We start from the raw sequence: 21,233 nt of genomic DNA, 5'->3' as shown, positions 1-21,233 counted from the left end.
GCTTTGGCCAATGGAATGTGAGCCAAAGTGGCCTCTGCCACATACGATCAGTAGCTTTAAAGCCATGAAATGGTTAAGCATTTGTTTATTCTTTTTCCTCTGCCATAAGATTGGCATGTCCAAAATAAGGGCTCCTCCTTCAACCAGGATCCTAGAATGAAGAAGATATATGAAGCAGAGTCATAGATGATCTGCAGCTGCCACAACTGAGCTTTGTTACAGTAATGGAGGTTTGGCTTTTTTGCAACCATAACACATCAAAACACAAGCTGATAAATACTCTACCCCATTATATGGACGTTACTTCATTTACACTGACCCTTTACAGTTATTCACTTTCCATTTGGTTGACTTCTACTCAACATTTAGGTCTCCCATTAGATATAATTTCTTCAGAGAAGCCATCCATAACTATGCATTCTAACTTAAGCCCTCTCCATCTTTATCACACACACACACATACACACAATTAGTTTCATCTATATTTTTTCTCCATTATTCTTTCCTTCTTAGGCACTTAACACAATTATAATAATATATAGCTTTATCATTGTCATGCTCCACTTTATTGTAAGCTCATGAAGACCTGAAACACATCTACTTCTGCTATTATATAATATTGATTGATGAATGTTTACATTTGTGACAATCAATACAGTAAAAGACAAATTGCTATTAATGCTCCTCAATACACTCCTTCTTGTTTTGACCATACTTATCCCACTGTTCTTGCCAGTTTTCTGAAGCAGTTCTAGAAGTCCACTTTTGTGAGTGTCTAGTTGTGCTGTCCTGGCCACATCCATTTCCTGCATTGATTCAAAACATTTACCTTTCATGATCATTTTGACTTTGAGGAAGAGCCAGAAGTAGTGTAGTGCCAGATCAGATCTGGTAAATAAGGTAGATGGGGACACACCATAATATTTTTATAGGCCTGCCTTTCTGTTGGATGGCATTATGCAGCAGCATTCATCCCATTTTTGATCACAGTTTGTAAAGACACTCATGATTAAAAACCTCCAGAACTGCTTCAGAAAGCAGCAAGAGCAATGGGATAAGTGTATTTAAAGTGAGGGGATTATTTTGAGAGGAATTAATGACAATGTATCTTATTGTAATAAATTTTTAAAATTTAAAAATTCACCATATATTTTGAGCACCCCTTGTGTATAGTACCTGGCATAATGCAAGTCATACAGTAAATACTCAGTGAATCTTTGTGGAATGGATGTTGAAGAGATGAATAGTTTATTATTAACATGGTTGTTGAATCATAAATCAAAAAAGAGAGCAGGATACTATGATTATAGGAAATAAGACTCTGAACATACATTTTGGGTGCAATGGTGAACTACTTTTTGGACATTCTCTTTCAAGGAAACTTTGAAAGCAGTGGAACTTTTAAAAACTATTAAAAACAGATTTACTTCTCAAGTGACTTCTGTAGTCTGGCAAGTTTCCTGCCTGATACCAGAGTAGCCCTCTGAGCCCTGCAGCTGGACCAAAAGGATTCCTCGGGAAGAAAATAGGATTGTTGCCATAGAACATTTAGTTATTTGGAGTAAAAGATTCACCTGCCTCTCCCCTTCTGTGTAATTGATGTAATTTCATGAGAAGTGAAGAGGAGAAAAGGGTCTATGAAGTAGAATTATGGGCTGTATATAATGGATGGCTTTTGGGTCCAAACTAGAAAAATCAAGCCTACTTCCTCTCAATTTCACCAGCCAAGTAAATCACTTCAGGTAAGGCTCTGGACTGTATCACACCAAGCTGTGAAAGGAGAGTTTGAAGGTTTTGTACAAAATGGCCAGATTCTCCTTGACGGGACCACATACATATCCACATGTTCAAGTAGAAGGAACAATTCTGTGTTTTAGATCATGAAATCATGTATGGAGAAACTCACAAGGACTCACAACTTGAATTGTTGACACACACAGTGAAGCCTAAAGTAAAGGTACAATGTTAATAGGTAGAGTCAATGATCCAGTCTCTTTTTTACCAGGATACCCATTAACCCTGTGACCCTAAAGTTTCTGCTTTCAGTGACTCCACTACACACAGCCAGACTAGGTTTCTTAGGCAGGGAAGAATGGGGGAAGCTTGTGGAAATATATTGCACTTTTAAGAAGTAAAATAAATGTAATGAAAAGTAGGGAGCATAATTGTCATGACACATACTCCATGACATTTGATAATAACAGGGTTGGTACATTACAAATAAGTTCCACATTTATAACTGTTTTGATATTTACACTTATTAAATTGTTTAGGGAGGTGGATCCTGGATGCCAGAGGCCCATACATAAAACATATTAGCATAATTGGAGTACAGCCAAATCCCTCAGTATTTATTGCAGACACTTGTTAAAAGCATGGCCTTGAAGGGAAAAAAAAAATTTTCCTACTTGTCTTCAATCAGTCATGAGCTACAGAAAGTACTCATCCAAAGTCAACATCTAACCATTCAGAGTTTGGAGATCTTATCCTCATCACTGACCTTAGACAGGTCCTTAGTTCCCAGGATAAACATGAAGGCTATGTTCTCATCTGGATGAGAAAATTAGCTCTGATTTTCTATTATCCATATGAAACATCCCTTTTCATTTGATTAATTCCCTGAGAACTGACACCATAAATTAATTCAATGAGCAATTACTTTGTGCAAAGGTCTAGAGATGAATGAGACAGTCATTACCATCAAGGAGCTTACATTTCAGTCAAGGATACAGGAAACTAACTACAGTGGAAGACAGAATGTAATGAAGGCCATAACAGAGATGTGAACAAGTTGCTGTGGAAGTATAGATCACACATTTATTTTAATGAGTGAAGGAAAATTAAGAAAGGCTTCAAAAGGCAGCATTCATCCTTGAAGAATTAATAGGAGAAAAAGTGTAAGGCTGGGCTTGAGGCCATACCAGGCAGAGTAAACTGCAAGGTGCATCTGAAGGAAAGAAGGTATATGAACATTTGAGCACGTTATATGATTGTTTATCATTGACATGCTCCCATAAATCCAGTGCAGAGATGGACTAGAAGAAGTCTGAAAGTTACCTTTGAGTCTGATCCTGAGACCTTTGAAGGCCACAGTAGTTTGGTTAATTAAGAGAAATAATCAAAGGTTTTTGAAGAGAATCAAGAAAGGCAATTTAGAATGTTATCTCTAACAGTGTGAAGGACAGTTGAAGAGGTAAAAGACTGAACCAGGCAGACCAACCTTCATGCCTGACTGGCTATTAGGGGACAGGGAATAATGCAAGATACTTCAGCAGTTTCTAGCCTTGTAAATTAGGAAAGGGATAGTGCTAGTGATGAGTCAGGCAACCTGGATAGAAAAACAAATGAGCTGGAGAGGAATATTTGAATGACAATATACAGAGTTTAAAGTGTGAGCTACCCTTTTCAGTGGGAAGGTGGTTCTTGGGTGCATAAGAATCATCTGCTTGAGTGAAATTGTTAAAGCCATGGCCCTAGGGATGGGTAGAATACAAATGAAAACAATTAGAAATAATTTTATACTTAGGGGTCATGTGTAGACAACCTCTAATAAAAGGGGCCGAGGAGTTTCCTGAGAGAAAAGGGAAGAAGACATGGCTGAGTATACTTAGAAGACACCAGAGAAAGTAAGCAGGATGAGGATTTGGAGGCATTCATATGCTTTGGTAGTGAGGTACTCACTGGTAACCTTCAATGATAGTCACAGGAAGGTGGTTGCTTAATAGAATAGTGGAAACTTGAGGATGTTTGTAGACTGAAATGAAATGACAGAATAATGGATGTGAAAAGTGAAAGCCCTTTCCAAAGTACAAAGCACTGTACAACATAAGGTCACAGCAAGTCAGCCTTCTATCACAGATGCTCTGGAGCCAAAAAGTCATTGACATCTGGGACACATTTTCATTTTTATCTGCTAGGGCATACAGTACATGATCCCTTTTATTTCCTCTCCACTCCTCTCTCCAGCACCACCATAAGCTCCACCAGTTCAGTCAGGTAAAGCTATTCATTACTTGATTTTTGTCAAAATGTCTAGGCCACTATGCTACTATATGCCACAGTTTTCCAAAGTCTTCTGAAAAAGAAAATTCATAGTATTCGAGTATTGTCTTTTCTTTGTTTTTGAATATCTTCAATTTAATTCTCATTTTTATATTTGGATTTTTGTAGGAAAATAAAAGGAAAGTGACATAAGGTACTAGAAGCTGATGAAGGGAAGTAAAACAGACTGATATACCAGTTCCCATTCCCAACTAAAATAATATTAGCAAAAATAAAGCTATTCCTGTCATGTGACCCCACAGTTGACTGGGGAGAGAAGCCTTATGGTTTCTTGAGTAGAAAGTTATTTACCATAGACAGACACAGTTTGGAAGTCTGAGAGATTACTGGGAAATAATAAAACAGGAGAATTTGCTGTTCCTTTAGAAAATAATAATTGTTCAAGAACCTCTAAAATAGCTTAAAATATTAACCAGATATTTAAAAGCTCAGCTATGAAGTAAAGATGTTCTTGTAAATAATACTTCATCTAAGTGCTTTTCTTTCCTATCAGTATGAAACCAAAACAGAGTCAAGATATTTTAATGTCCACTCAGTCTTTGTCATTTTTCCTTTCTTTGAACAGCTATTCAAAATTCTGGTTTTCAGTATCATTAAAAAGAAAGGCAATGGGGCCAGGGATTTAGCTCAGTGGTTCCACTGCCTGCCTCGCAAGCGCAAGGTCCCAAGTTCAATCCCCAGTACAAAAAAAAAAAAAAGAAAGAAAGAAAGAAAGGGAAAGAGAATGGAAGGAAATGGGGAAGGACAAAAGAAAAAAAGAAAGCAATCTAGAGAACTTACTCTTATTACCAAATAAGTCCTAATGCAGAACCATGTTCTCATGCAGAACCATGTTCTCTTGTCTGCTCTGTCTCTATGATTTGCTATTACTTGTATATAAGGCTTGTACAAACCTTTGAACAGAATAGCTAATAGGATCATACTGTGCATCAGAATTGTAGCTGTATATATCCATGGAATAGATAAGCACTAAAAAGATAAGCTCTTCTAGTGTTCAATTTTTCTGTTGAAGGTAGCTCCTCGGTCACTCAGGCCTGAAAACTTGGTGTCAAAATTGACTCCTCCATTTCCTCTTGCCCTCAGCATGAGGTTCCCAGTTCTTTAGATGCCACTAGGATTTATCCAATCAATGTTATTGTGACATAGTCCTTCATTTCTCAAAAATATTATAGCATAGCCTTCAACAAAGTTAGTCTTCTGTGACTTCTTTCTTTTCTGTCCTATACAGAGCTTCTAGCTTCACCATCCTTAAGTACTCTATCATTTCTTTGCACAAAATCCTTCGGCATCTCCTATAACTTATAGAAGCAAGTTCAAGCCACACAACTACTATTACTTAGACCTTATACTATAGACCTTATACTATACTTACATTGAATTGTTCAATATTCCCTACACATGCACAAAGTGGTTCCAAGCTTGTACCTCTGCTCATCTCTTCCCTCTTCAAAAGACATAAGGTCCAGAGAACAAGGACCATATTTGTCTGGTTCATTTTTATATTCTTGGAGCCTAGCATTGTATGCGGCACACAGTAGTTACATAGTAAATAATTGACTGAATAAAATTATCACATATCCAAATCTACTTACCTTTGAAATTTCAGTTCAAATGCCCCTCTTTCTATATTAGTCAGCTTTCCAAATATGAGACAATACCTGACACCCACAATTTAAAGGAAGAAAAGTTTAATTGGCTCATGTTGTTAATCTATGATCAGCTGGCTTTAAGGCAGAAGCATCATGGGGGAAGGATATGGAGCAAAGCTGCTCAATTTATGGCAGTTGGGAACCAGAGCAGGGGAAACAGAGAAGAATGGGCAAGGGACTATATATAATATCCAAGGCCATGGGTCTGTGACCCACTCAGACACAGCCAGGAATGTCCTTTACTGTTCTGCTAGGTGTTTCTTAATCCAATGGAATTGACATATAAGGATTAACAGTCATGACTTCCAAAAGTCTACATTGGTACTTGCATCCTGCCCCACCTATCTGAAAGTGAAGCTGGTTTGGTTTTTCAGAATTCTCAAAGGCCTTATCTATACCACTCTTATGACACTGATCAGTTTCTTTCTACCTAATATTATAACTCTGTATATATTTCTGACTAACTAAGGGGTCTTACAGGCAGGAGGTATGTCTAATTAAAAATTGGGTCCTCAAAAGGCAGTTTCCATTGAGTGGGTGCTAACTCACTAGAATAGTTACATTGGGGGTTGGGAATGGGAAGGCTTTAGCAACTTTGAAAAGATGAGGGTTTCATATAATTTATTATGCCTAATAACATCATGAGAGCTTTTATGCTTTGCTCATCAACATCAAAAGGTGAAAATTATGACTAACCTTGGTATGCCAACATATAGGTGAAAATATTATCTGAACTTTCTTTTTCTTTTTTCTCCTTAAATTCTTTTATTGGTACATTTTAGGTGTACAACACAATTACATTTCTCATTGGGAACTTGTACCTTTACATGATGCATCTTAGTTCTTATTTTTTCCCCATTCCTAGCCCTCCCTTCACGCCCTCCACCTTTCCCTATTTACAAAAACTTTATTTCCATTTCTCATCATTTTTGCTTTTCCTTCTTTCCTTTCCCCTGCCCCTCCCACTACCCCTACCCCTTTGGACCTTTTCTTCCTGTTTTGCATTATCGATTATTCATTCTAATCATTGGTACATTTTAGGTATACAATATAATGACATTCCTCATTGGAAATTTGCACCTTTCCATAATCTCTCTTGGTTCTTATTTTTCACCCTCTCCCAGCTCTCCCTTCAACCCCTCCATTCCTCCCTATTTACAAAGATTTTGCTCCTATTTTTCCATTTTCTCATATTAATCCCATTCCCTTCTTTCCTTTCCCCTACCCCTCCCACCTCCTTCCCCTTTGCCCCTTTTCTTCCTATTTCACATTCCCTATCATACATTTTAGTCCTTATTTACACTTTCAGTTTCCCACACCAGAGAAACTATTCAGTATTTGTACATGTGCATCCTATTTATTTCACTTAAGAGTATTGCCTCAATGTGCATCCATTTAGCTATAAATGTCTCCAATTTCTCATTTTTTATGGCTGAGTAGTACTCCATTTTATTAAAAAACCACATTTTCTTTATCCAGACTCCAGTTGATGGGCATTTGGGCTGTTTCCAAGTTTTAGCTATCACAAACTGTGCTGCTATGAACATGGGTGCACATATATCACTGTGGTATGATTCTTTTAATTCTTTAGGGAAGATCAGCAGCAGTGGAATAGTGGAGTCAAACTGGACTTCCAGTCCTAGTTCTTTGAGGTATCTCCATACTGATTTCCACAGTGGTTGTGCCAGCCTACATTCCCACCAGCAGTGGAGAAGGGTCCCTCTTTCCCCACAGCCCCGCCAGCATTTGTTATTGGTTGATTTCATAATAGCAGCCATTCTTTCTGGAGTGAGGTGGAGTCCCAGCGTTGTTTTCATTGGCATCTCTCCAATGACCAGTGATGTTGAACACTTTTTCATGTATTTATTTGCTATTTCTACTTCCTTGTCTGAGAAATGTCTGTTCATTTCAAATGCCCATTTTTGGATTGGGTCTTTAAATTTGGGAGGTCTGATCTTTTAAAGTTCTTTATAGATTCGCGATAGTAGACCTTTGTCTGAGGAAGAGCAGGTGAAGATTTTTTCCCACATTTTGGGTTGTCTCTTCACACTGCTGGTGGTTTCTCTTGCTGTGCAGAAGCTTTTTAATAAGAAGAGATCCCACTTAAATTGAATTGAGACCATTAATGTTGATGGTTGTAACTGAAACGTACTGACTTATCATTGCCATGACTTTTCCTTTTTGTTGGGTTCTCCCCCTTTACATTTAATTTCTTGTCATGCCAGATGGGTTCATTCTGCTTTGCTTCCTGAGGTTGTGATCCTCATTGTCTGTTCCTAGGATATTTTGTAAAATTCTTTGGAGTGTTGGTTTGGTATTCACGAAGTTTCTAAGGTGCTCTTTGTCATGAGAGTATCTTATTTCTCCATCAATTTTGAAAGATAGTTTTGCCGGGTACATCAATCTGGGTTGGAGGCTGTTTTCTTTTAGGGCGTGGAATATGTCACTCCAAGCTCTTCTTGCCTTGATGGTTTGTGTTGAGAAGTCTGCTGTGATTCTGATGGGCTTTCCTTTGTATGTGATTTGTTTCTTTTCTCTAACTGCTTGTAGAACTTTGTTCTTCTGTTGAGTTTCTGGAATCTTAATTATATGACTAAGTGTAGACTTTTTTTAATCAAGTCTATTTGGAGTCCTATATGCCTCACTTATCTTGACGTATGTCAAGTTCTTTTCCCCTGGTTGGGAAGTTTTCTGCCATTATTTCTGTGAAGAGTTTTTTTAATGTCATCTCCACTCTCTCCTGTTTCTTCATTGACTCCAATCAGTCTTATGTTATTCTTCTGTGCATCGTCTAGCAGCTGCTGGATTGATTTCTCATGTTCCCTTATAATTTTGAAACAATTTTTCTTTTCCTGGTCATTAATTGCAATCTTATCTTCTATATCTGAAATTCTGTCTTCACATTGGCTCATTCTGCTGTGTAGACTTTCAATGGAGTTTTTCATGTCCTGGAAATCTATTTGCATCTGTTTTATGGATTCCATTTGTTTCCTATGTTGGGATTCCATCATGTTCCTCAGCTCCTCTCTAGATTTATTAATCATGTCTTGCACTAGGAGCACAATTTCTCCTGTTATCTGAGAAATTATTTTTGATTTCATTTTTTCCAGATCCCCTTTTTTTGCCAGTTCAGTGGGTCTAGGTGGTTGAGTATTAGAGTGTTCCATCTCATTTCCCTTTGGGGTTGCTGTAGGTGATCTGGAAATCTGGTTTTGAGATTTATTTACGTGTTTTCTCATTTTGATTCGGGGGCAGGTGGGTGCTGTTGACGTCCGCGTGGCTCACCTCCTCTGAGCTGGGAGAGGTGGCCCAAGGGCCGGGAGCGGCAGTAGAGACGGTGGCCCGAAAGCCCCTTCCTCTGGGCCAGGAGCAAAAGGATGTTTGGCGGCCAGGAAGCCCCTTCCTCCGGGCCAGGAGTGTCATGACGTTTGGTGGCCTGGAAGCCCCTTTGTCTGGACCAGGAGCAGTGGGACGGCAGCTCCAAAGCCCCTACCTCTGGGCAGGAATTCTTTAAATGCTGAGAACTTGATTAGCTCCAGTACAGTGGTCTGGTGGTCTGGTGTCCTCTGCATCTTTGTAGTGTGGAACCAGGTGGCTGTACAGAGAAGAGGCCAAAGGAGCACGGGGGGGGTCCAGTGGATTGCTGCCAGGGCGCGGGCTGATTCGGTGTTTTCTGCAGGACTGTTGACCTTGGGACCGCGTCCGCAGACCTGCCTGTCTGCAGCGGGTTGATTTGGTGTTCTATCTGAACTTTCATTAGCCAAGATATAAGTTCAGTGTGGTTTAAGGTTGAACTAATCTGGCTAATTTCTAAGAACTAGAGACAAAGTTATGATGTGCATTCAAGTATTTGCAACTTGTTTTCCCTACAATGGACACTAATTATAATAATATTTTATGTGTGGATATTGGGACATTAGACATCTAGCATATTAAGTCTGTAAATGAGATCTTTGGCTATTGTTTTCTTTTTATTATAATTCAAAACTATCTATCTATCTATATCTCAAATTCCAGATTTCCATTTTCCTTTGAACTCTTGGCATCAACTTCAAATTTTGCTAGTTGTGGATACTATACTTTTCCGACTCCCTTCTAAAGAATTTGCATATTTGGGTAAGGTGTGTGTGTGTATGTGGTAGGGTAAAGCAGGGAAAGCAATGTATTTGATTATTGGAGTACACCATTCCACAGGAAACAAGAGATTTGCCAGGTTTTGGATCACATCTTTTATAGACCTTATTATTACATTGTCCAACCCATCATATTCAAGTCAGCCCACTCATGATGAGATATTATTTTGAAAGCTCTCAAGAGCACAATGACCTTCAATCCTTTATTACTTATTCCAGATGTTTATATCTCTGAGGATTTTAAACACTTTGCTTTAGTCTTACACTCAAGGGGAATAAAAACTTTTCCTGTAGAAACAGTTTCTCTGGAGCACATAAATTACCCTCTGACATTTCGAGACTTTTTAATTACACAAATATTTCTCTACTACACTGACAAACAGTACAAAAGAATACCAAAGAAAACCTTAAGATTCCCACAAGAATGTCAATCTTTGACTATGATCCCATGATCTCCACCTGCTTTTCTGTTCAGTTGAAGCTTCTCTTATTTGCATATTCTGTCTTGACACTTCAGTTTGTGCCTTTCATTCATCCTTTAACTTAATTATCATAGGCAGCACAACAGTTAATATATATCTTAACTTTATTGAATAAGTAGGCATCACATATAGGTTGCAAGTCATTCTTGGTGTTGCTTAGAGACAGGTTTTTATTCCCAGGCAAAATGAGAACACAAATCTAAATTTTTACAGCTACTGAAATACTTCTGCAAGGTTGCTTGGTATGGACAAAATCTCCCTCAATACCCATTCAATGCAGTCTTTGCTTACACTTCTCCCTTCATTTGAGGGATTCACAATATCTAAAATAGGCTTGTAAATAACCTTTCTGTATCAGAGGTAGTTTTGTGCCTGCATTATAAATCACAGAAGACATCTGGTCAGATACACGATAGAAACAGCAGAAAGTTACATCAGAGCACAGTTGAAGTCACTGATTTTTTTTTCAAGCTAACTGGCCATAGTGGCAAATATGTGAACCAAAATTTAGAATAGCTTTTTCATCCACTTAAAACAAAGCATGCAGAAACCTGTGTAGATAACAGCCTTAGAGACAACCTTAAATTTTGCTTGAGCACCAAGGATGCATTTTGAAAAGTGTTAAGTACATTTATGTGACATAACTAATGTAGTGGCTGAATGATGACCCACCCAAAAAAGATATGCTCATGTCTTAATGCACAAAATTTGTGAAATTATCTTATTTGGAAAAAGGGGTCTTTGAAGATGTAATTAAATTAAAGATCATCAGATGAGATTTTCATAGATAATCTGGGTGGGCCCTAAATGCCATCATAAGTGTCCATATAAGACAGAGGCAGAGGTAGATACACAGAGGGGAAGGTGATGTGAAGACAGAGCAAAGAGACAGCCATAAGCCAAGGAACAATGACAGCCACCAAAAAAGAGAAGATGAAATGAATTGTTTTTCTCCTACAGCATCCAGAAGTACAGCCCTGTCAAAAAATCTCAATTTTGGACTTCTGGAATCTAAAACAATAAGAGAATAAATATTTACTCTTTTAAACCATAGTGTTTGGGGTAATTTCTTAGAGTAGCCACAGGAACCTAATACAGATTTTGGTACTGGGAAATGGGGTATTGCTGTGATGAATACCTAAAATGAGAAAGTGGCAGCAGAATTTGATAATGGATCAAGGCTGGAAAACTTTGATGCACTCAACAGAAAAAGCATATATTTCCTCAACAAGAGCTTTGATAGAAATATGAATATAAAGACATTTATGATGAGGGCTTGGTAGGAAATACAGAAATTTTTATTGGAAACTGGAAGAAAGGCAATCCTTGCTATACAGTGTTATACAGAAAGATTATCTGAATTGACTCCTATAGTTATGTGTGAAGCAGAGCTCATAAATGATGAACCTGAATATTTAACTAAGGAGATTTGCAAGCAAAGTGTTGGAAGTATGGCTTAGTTACTTCTTGGTGTATATAGTAAAATAGAAAAGTGATAAATGGAAGAATGAATTATTAAGTAAAAAAGAATGAGCACTTGATGATTTGGGATATTCTAAGCCTAACCAGATGATAATAGATAGTAAGGATATTCATTGTTAGAAAAGTGCTCTAGAGACAAGGCCTAGCATGTGGCTGGACAACCTTTGGCTTATGCTGAAGAAATTAGGTATGGACTCATGGATTTACTTAAACATCTCTGCAGAAACCAGGAATAGAGATGAGCTTATCCAGGACAGATGTGTAAGGATCTTCTTTTCTAAATGTGTGAAATCAACATTACATATATGGGAGCCTCACCAGGTTTTTGAGAATGTTATACCAACAGAAACCCTTCTAGCAGGTCCTAAAAGGGTCAGAAACCAGACAAAATGAAAGAAGTCTGTCAGACTACCAAAATTCTACAGGCAGAAAACAGGCTGATGAAATAGCTGAAAATATGCGCTACCCTTCACAATAAAGGAAGGATCACTCCAAGGCCAGAGGTATAGGTATAAAGACAGAGACCTAAGCATAGGGACAGAGACAGAAGTATGAGCCATGGATACACAGGAAGAGGTCCAATCCATGATCTAAGAGGGAAGAGCTACAGACCCAGAAGATGGAGCCCTGAGACACACAGGCCTACTGCCAGGTCTTGAAACCTAAGGAGCATCTGTTTGGCTGTTTTTTTGAAAATGATTGGGACAGGTGACTTCTTTCTGCTTTTCACTCTCTCCTTTTTGGAATAGGAATGTTTGCAATTATTATCCCATATCCATTTCATTATTCTTTGCAAGAAAAAATTTGCTTTATTACATTTGTTCACAGATGGAAAGGGATATTGCCCTAGGATGGTTCATACCCAGAGTTTTATTCATACTTGATTTAGATGATGGGATTTGGGAATTTCAAAATAATGATATTTGGATGAAATTTTAGACTTAAGTGTTGACGTTGTGGCAGACATGTTGGCACATGCCTCTAACTCCAGCACTTGGGATGGTGAGATAGGAGGATCACCATGAGTTTGAGGCCAGCCTGGGCTACACAGTGAGTTCAAGACCAGCCTACACTATATAGCAAGACCTTGTCTCAAAAAACGAAAAAGAGTTGATGCTGTAATAGGTTGAAACTTGGGAATATTCGGATAGGGTGATTGTATTTCACACATGGAAGAGACCAAAATTTGGAGGCAGGGCCAGAGAGTAGACTATATAGGGCTGAGTGTGACTTCCAAAAAGGTATGTCAACATCACAATCCCCAAAACCTAAAAATGTTACTGCATTAGGAAAGAAAGTGTTACAGAAGTAATGAAGTTAAAGATCATGAGATGAGTAGATTAATCCGGGTGCTCTCTCAATGTTAGCATAAGTATTCTTATATGAAGGGCAGAGGGAGATTAGGTACTCAGAGCAGAAGGTGTTGTGAAGATGAGCAGAGAGAAATGTGGCCATAAGGCAAAGAATGACAATAGCCACCAGAAGCTAGAAGACCCAAGGAATGATTTTCCACTAGAGCTTGTGGAGGGAGCATGGCCCGGCAGGCTGGAACCTAGATTTCAAGCTTCTGGCCTCCAGAAATGTGAGAGAATTTCAGTTGCATTAAGCCATCAAACTTGAGGTCATTATAGAAGCCAAATGAAATAAATACAACTAGTTAATGTTTTAATGGTTTTGTACTTATGTTTTTTAACATTTTAAAGAAAATCAGCAAAAATAATATTGCTTATGTGTGGCAGTAATAAACAAAAGAGTTTAGTGTAATTTGGTTCTATACTAAAAATGTCACTATGTACTCTTTTTGGTCATACATTTCAATCTAAAACAAAACTGCCGAGTAGCTAGAACAGGACCATTATAAATCTGATAAGCAAATCCTTTGACTTAATTATTGGATCCTGAAAGGCTTTTTAATGTGTGCGAAAATCATGTGGGATTGCTTTAAACACAAATGTATAACTTATCAGTAATAGCTTTTCGTTCATTCTTGCTCACAAACTAGAAAACAAGGCAAGTTCACATCTGGAAAAGGTGATACACGTCAGTTTTTCTACCTTGACCAGCTTGATAATATGACATGGAAAATGTCCCAAATTTCAATAAGGATCTACATTTCAAAATCATTTTCCTACAGTCTGAAAAGCTACCAAAAGAAGCCATATTATGAAGATTCCAGAAAAGACTTTGTAAAGACAAAAATGCACATATTATTTACATAAATTAGTAAGACCTATACATTTTTTTCTTTTTGCTAAAAAATAGTGTGTGAAATGGATATGTCCTTAAATGTTTGTGTGTACATGTTTTAAGATAAGAAAAGTAGGAAAATCTCACATATTGTTACTTTTAAATTTCTCTATTGTAGCATCCTCAGAACATTTTGAAGTATAATACCCAAGTAAGAATGCACTGGAAAAAAGACAACAATTTAAATTATTATACATCTATATAAAGGAATCGGTGGACTTGTTTATATTATACCATAAGATAACTTACATGTATCTTTGTTCTGAATGCTAATATCATGCTTTGGAGGAGTGGAATTAAGATTTTCTACCTAAGAATTATATATAATAAATATTTTATAGTAATCACAATCATTTGGATGAATTAGGCTTAAAACTGCCCTCCAGAGAAGTTATACCAATTATTTCAATGAATATTTAAAAATAATAGACAAGTTAAGTATAAGTTTAATTCTCTCATCTATTTAAGAAAAATATAGAAATTGTTTTTCTTCCTAGAGTTGTTTCATTAGCATCATTTAAATGTGTTAATATTTAAGTAAGTATGATGATGATTGAGAAGCTCACTTAGTTGCTGGGATCTATATATGATTTCATTTTCTTCTTCAGACAATCAAAATGGAATTGGAAAAGGGAGTAGAAGGGGACATAAAACTATTGACCTTTTTGACTGTTTTTTCCTGCCTCCTGCAGAAAGAAATCTCTTTCCTTTAAGGTCTTCTAGAACTCTATTCCCTGTTCAAGGAAAAAAGAAGCAATAGAGAGAAGAAATCAACCACAGCATTGGAAACAGTATTTGCCTTTGAAAGCAAAGATAATAGAATGTTCAGATTCATCCCTAGCATAAACATTAAAATGTGGAGTTTTTCTCAAAAATAGCCATATAAAGTATTTGTATAAAGTAGATATCTATGCATAATTAGAAAATACCTCTTTAAATAAAGTTTAAGGCATTTTCCCTAACTGATTCTGTTAAACTTTGGTTTATTTTTAGCAGTGAGAAGTGTCTGCAATATCATGCTGAAATGCTACACTAATGATAAATATAATATCAGCCAAAGCAGATGAATCAATCAGCTTTCACTTGAGATAAAATTCTGTGTAACTGGACTGGGGTGGAGCAGTACTTTTTTTAATTTCTAAAATGGCTTCTCCTATAATGTGGACAATATCAGCACATTCCTAAATCATTGACAAGCAAATTTTTCTTCGACTTTTTTTTTATATGTAGTAAAGTTTGTAAGCAGACATTGAATAATTCTTTCTATTCTTCATCTTCTCTTCCTTCTTTTTTTTTTAGTGGGAGTGACCTAGAAATTTAAGATTTAAAATTTTTACAACAATATGTTTGAAAGCCTTAGAACTCACTCAATTTCTTACATTTGCATCTTGAAAATCAGGTCAGACACAACAATAAATAATTAACTTCTTTACACTAAAGTGGAACAAACATTTCATAATCCCAACAACCATGTTCAGATTAGTATAACTGTGGGAAGAATCCTGCAACAGTTTTACAAATTCACATTACTTCATCCAGCTTAGCTTGACCTGTACAGAAATACACTTATTTCTATCCCTTGAGTGCGTGTTTTGTTCTTACAATGTATGATTTTGTTTAAATGTTTTCATATTCTTTGGCATCAAATCACTTAGATGAGATTGCTCCATTGTGGCGTGAGCGTGACCTTTCCAGAGGTACTCGCCTGTTATCTGTAAGACAAAGAGAAAAAGAACCAAAAACATGGTAAGTCTTAGATCTTGGCTATTATATGATGTCAAGTCTAGAGAGGTTTTCAAACAGTCCTCAAAATCACTTCAAATGAATATGTAAATAAGCAATAAGGAGCCCAGATCTGAGGATTTCACACTGCAGCTGCTAGGCTGAGTTCAAGAGTTCTGTAATCAGCAATAAATGACTTTTCTTGGTAAGCAAAGTCAGAGTTATATAAGAAATGGAAGAATTCTCTCAAGCACAGTTCCCTTGAAAATAGCAGGTGACAACAAATTTCCTTGGTAAACATGTAAAATTAAAAGGATCTATGTATAGTGCCTTTTGTTGGAAAGCACTTCAATTCCCCATGAGATTTCAATTTCTATGTTGGCTACCTCTAGAGGACACCAGTGTGGGCAGAGCAGAAGAGCTTTTATTTTTTTACAATGATTACAATATGTGGCAATCAATCCAGCTACTGAGTTTGCCTGATTGTATGATGTAAACAAATTCAATACATTATATGGTCATTATGGGAATGAATAATGAATGGGACCTATTCTGGGTCTCATTCTCCCCACCCATCACAGGAAGAATAATCATTATAGAGATAGCTGTTGGCACAAAGCTTGGAAAGTAAAGTTTAAAAGCACTGAAAGTTGCTGAAAATAGTTTTAGCTTTAATAGGGAAAAGGTTTACAGCTCTGCATTGTGATGATCACTACTATGTTATTATCACCTCTGTTTTATGCTGTTTAAATGCAATTGATATGGGTGAAAATCCATTTTTGACAAAAACATAATATACTTAGATTCTCCATTTAGAATAAGACTAGGTCCCTAGAAATAATGACAACCAGCAGCACTTACATAAATGCTAACACTTTACACTCGTTAATTTGCTAATTCACACAACATCCCCGGGAGGTAAACCCATTTTATTGTATCCTATTATCTCTGCTTTAGTGATGAAGGTTGCACAGGAAATCAATGGCGTGATGGGGTATTACAATGCAAAGTTACTGCATAAATGTCAGGACTGCTTTGTACAGAGGTTGATGTTGGGGCTTCCCAAATTGCTACTGATTTTCCCGCTCAGATTATGAAGCTCAACTAACATATCCAGTCTGTTACATGAGAATGATGGAGAGAAGTTCAGAGGTTTTTCCATGGTGCTTTTCTAGTCTGTCCTAGCATCTTAGGACCAATTCCTGGAAGTCCTTGGTCGATACACAAAGCAAAACTCACTGGTCCCCATGATCTTGGCTTCATTGACATCACCTCGTAAGTACACTGAGCCAACCAGCCATAAGATTAAAGCATACCCAGAACTTCATAATGCAATACTCAGAGAAGAAAAAACAAGAGGCATTTTCTCTCCTTGGAAATGTATCTGGATGATGGATTACTTGGGTAGCCTTTTGAAGATACCATTAAAAATCCATTATTTAGTTTGTGATATGGATCACAGTTCACCTAAAAATGTGAAGATAACCTCCTAGATAAGGGGCTTATTACTTAGATGTCACTGGTTTGCATACAGATTGGCTTGGGACTTCTTAGAAAACATTTTTAAACGAAATTACAATATTATATTTCTTGTTGCACTGCTAGCATTTAAGCATTCGACATTAAAAGTTATCAGATATGATAATGATGGTAGTATTACCATAGGATTGTGCCACTTTGAAAAAGTGTTCATGCCTTGGTAGTCCTACATAATAAAGTCAACAGGTATCCATGCTTCACTCTGGAAATGCTACTGCCACCCGACACTATCACTTACTATCCATTGGATCCATGACTGTTTCTAAAAACCCATAGCATTAAATGATGGGATGTGAGGAATCATATCAACTTGCAAGTTATCAGTGGTATTTGATATTAGAAAATAGACTTTTGAGACAAAGCAAACTGGGCAAAGGATACTGAACTTTTGGAAGGCAGAATAAACACTGGTTCAAGATACCAATCTGACTTTTGGAATACAAAAAATAGAATTATTCTATATTTTCTCCCTCCCTTCCCTTTTTCCTCTCTTCCATTCTCTCTCTTTTGGGGTGCCTAATTCATCCCTAAATTGATGAGATAATTATATGAAGTAATTCTATAAAGGTTATCACTTACATTTTCAAAATGTCAACACACACCATGTTTATGAAAACAAAAATGCCATTAGAAACGGTGGCAGCAATTGCTGGTCTGGAGCATTTGTTTTTTTTCTAATTCTCTGTATTTATGTTAAAACTCAGTTACAAAGTATATATTTATACTCTAGACTTGTATGGATTGAATCATAAGTGGAATATAGAAAATAGTGCACGTATAGACACACACAAACACACATTTCCAACTGGCTTCACATTCTAACGGATAGCAATCTAATTGTGACAACTTTTCACTCATGGAGTCATGTTTTCTATGAATTGGAGATTGAAAATTCAGTGAGTGAATTGTTTGAAATACGACATTTATATTTAGAGTAGTACATTTGCCCTCATCAGTTGGCATCACATTTATTAGAAAGAAAAGATGTTATTGCTGTCAGTGATAACAGAGTAATTTGGGTGATTTGTGAGAGGGATGGGGTTTCTTGTTTGCAAACAGGTGGAAGAAGTAGGTGACCAGGTGTATGATTTCAGAGCTCCACAAGACCCAGCCTGAACCAAATTCATTTTGCTAGTCTTATTCTCTCAACACTAATACCACTAGAGTTTAGACAACAAAAATAGAGGCCTTATTTCCAAAAACTAGGTAGTTTAAAATATATGTATTTACCTGAGATGATATAGAGGACTTTGTTAATAAGTAGTGGCATCCCTTTCCAGTCCTCCTGTTATATTTTTGGAAATCAAAGACAGGAAGATGGTGGAGGAAGTATTTGTCTATGCTTGTATACTTGTTGAGGACACTGTGCAGTGAGACAGGACAATGACACATTTCATTGGAGGAGGTGGGCACATGATTTATCATTCTTTTTCTGCTTCTTTTTTTTAAAAAAGTTAAAAAATAGAACATTATATGGAATAAGAAAGTCTATAGGGCCAAATATATCTCCATGGTCTAAGAATTCATTGGGAGATTCTATTGGTTTGTAAGCATGAGGATTCATGGAACAATAATCCTGAGATGTTAATCCCAAAATGCACCTTTCAAATCCACCAGAGACAATAAAGATATCCTAACAGAGTCTCTTCTGTCTTCAAAGACTTGTCATTGATTTATGCCCCATGTGTAGGTAAACAGATTTTGAGACTGACCTGATTAAGATGAACAGAAGAACACAGTTATATGAATATGTGTACCCTATGGAACAGAGGTGGCCAAAACCAAAGACAGTCTTCAAATAATTCATGAAAGAGAATACAAATACTGTACATGGCCCAGCTGAAACATGATTGTGCAACTTCTGAATATCACATTAACCAGGCCCTTGCCATCAGAGCAAAAACCTTTGTGCTGTTTCTAAGCATATATTGACTTGGCATACATCTCAAAACCTTCCCAAGTTTTGCAGTGAATAGATTAATCCCCTTATTGTACTGTTCTAGAATTCATTCATGCAATCATTTATTCAACTATGTACAAAGCACATCATTCACGATATTCCTAAATGTCACTAAGGTGTAGATCCATACCTGAATGTATATCATTCATTTTCTTACTAAAAAATCTTTCAAGCGAAATATCTGAGGAATATGTACAACTTAGAAAAAGTTTAAACAACACAAAATGAGATAATCTAGAAAAGATTCAAGCCTACAGTGTGTAACCTGGGAATATGTAATTAGTCTTCTAACAAAGTGAGCATATGCCAAGGCACAGGCTGTATCTTGCATACTACCTAAAGAAATCAAGTTGAGATTGAAAAAAAATTGTTTATAAAATGGCTAAATTCCTGGCAAGGTTAGGTGTCCCTGTCTATGCAAGGGCTATTTTTTTTTTCCTGGTGTTTCATGGACATGTAGCTGTATCAATGCTGACCTAACAAAATATTGTATACTCCTCCATCATAGCAGGATAACAGTAAAACAAGTATATGTCGAGTATGTACTACACACTGTGTTACAAAATATCCCTTCTTAATTCACATTAGTTGTCTAGAAAACATAGTAAAGGAAACCCTCTGTGATTTAGGGTGAGCTTTGTTTTTGCCAAAGATTTTCAAAAGTGATGGTGGGACATATTACCATCAATGGGTAGGCACTGTTTCTAGCAAACAGCAAACAACAGGCTAGGTCTATACAGCTCAGGCTACGGAAACCAAGAAAACTTTACATTGCTTCCAGAAATGTCTATTGAGTATGTATTTGCACCCTAAGCAGTATTAAAAGATAATTTATTTTAGGTTGTTATATTGAAATCATCTCAGATTTTTTTCCCCTTTGTATCCAAAACTGTTTGACTTATATTTTCTCTGTGATTTTAGGGATTCTCTGTATTGGATACATTTCTCAATTTCTCACTCACTAGAAATGGCTGGAAGGTAGCACCCAAATTAGGGTTGGGACTAATCTCTTAGTGGGACACATGTTCTCTATTAGTTGACCAGATTCTCTCTTTTTACTAGAATGCTATCTTTAAAAAAAAATGTTTTGAGTTCAAAGTATACATGAAATTTGGTGTCCTACTGTTTCATTTAATATTTCATTATAAAAATTTTCCGTGTCAGTAAACATTTAGAACATGATATAGAAAACATGACTTTTAAGGGCCACATAATCTTTTTATATTGTAAAAATACTGTATACCACCAATGTAGTTAACAATTTCTCTAATGCAGGACATTTAAGTTATTCCCAATATTTTGCTATTATAAATAGCATAACAATGGATATCTTTATAGTTACACACACACACACACACACACACACGCACGCACCATGTGTAGAAATGGCATTGTGAAAATTAAGTTCAAATTATATTCCAGAATACTTCTATTAATTTAAACACAATTGCCAGTATATGGATTTGTCTGTCTTACCTTATTGTTGTGTCTAATATTTTTTAAATATGCTAAGTAATAGTAAAAATGACATGTAATTCATTCTTTTTGCATTTATCTAAATACTAGTGAGTGGAACTTTTCATACATTTTCTTAAAAACTTAACAGAACCTAACTTGCTGTCTTCTGATCAGTTTTTGTAACAGCAGGCTACTTTTCTCTTGGAAATACAGTAGAGTCTAGCACTATACACAAGAGCAACACTGACTATACATTGACATTTTATAATACATTTAATCTCATTGTTTTGGCCTTGTCAAAATTTGAATAGCTGGAATTAAATGTAGAGTTTTGTTGGCTATTGGGAAAGTCTCGAGCTTCTAGTTTATAAGCCTTATTTTCTTGTCTGTTTTATATCTTTTATAATTTGTGTGTTTACTAGATACCATAGATATTATGCTATATTGAACTGTTTTATTCCAGTGGAATTATATACACAGGGTGCTGTGCAAAAATATA

At 36.5% G+C, this 21,233-nt stretch overlaps 1 protein-coding gene across 6 annotated transcripts in view; it reads right to left on the bottom strand.

Moving 5' to 3' along the window:
* Nucleotides 1-10,407: 10,407 nt before the first annotated feature.
* Nucleotides 10,408-21,233, bottom strand: part of Diaph2 (diaphanous related formin 2) — a 979,330-nt gene continuing 968,504 nt past the window's right edge. For all 6 annotated transcript variants that reach the window (XM_087196779.1, XM_021247648.2, XM_021247646.2 and 3 more), the window contains one exon: nt 10,408-15,767. In XM_087196779.1, the coding sequence (XP_087052905.1) occupies nt 15,703-15,767 (65 nt within the window). In that variant the 3' untranslated portion in view covers nt 10,408-15,702. The remainder of the gene's footprint in view (nt 15,768-21,233) is intronic.

This window comes from Heterocephalus glaber, unplaced genomic scaffold (genome assembly GCF_053883595.1).
Source record: "Heterocephalus glaber isolate CG9 unplaced genomic scaffold, H.glaber_assembly_v1.0 deba00001613, whole genome shotgun sequence".
Classification (NCBI taxonomy): domain Eukaryota; kingdom Metazoa; phylum Chordata; class Mammalia; order Rodentia; family Bathyergidae; genus Heterocephalus; species Heterocephalus glaber.
Note: the sequence above shows the minus strand (reverse complement) of the source record. Positions and strands in the feature narration are given on the sequence as shown.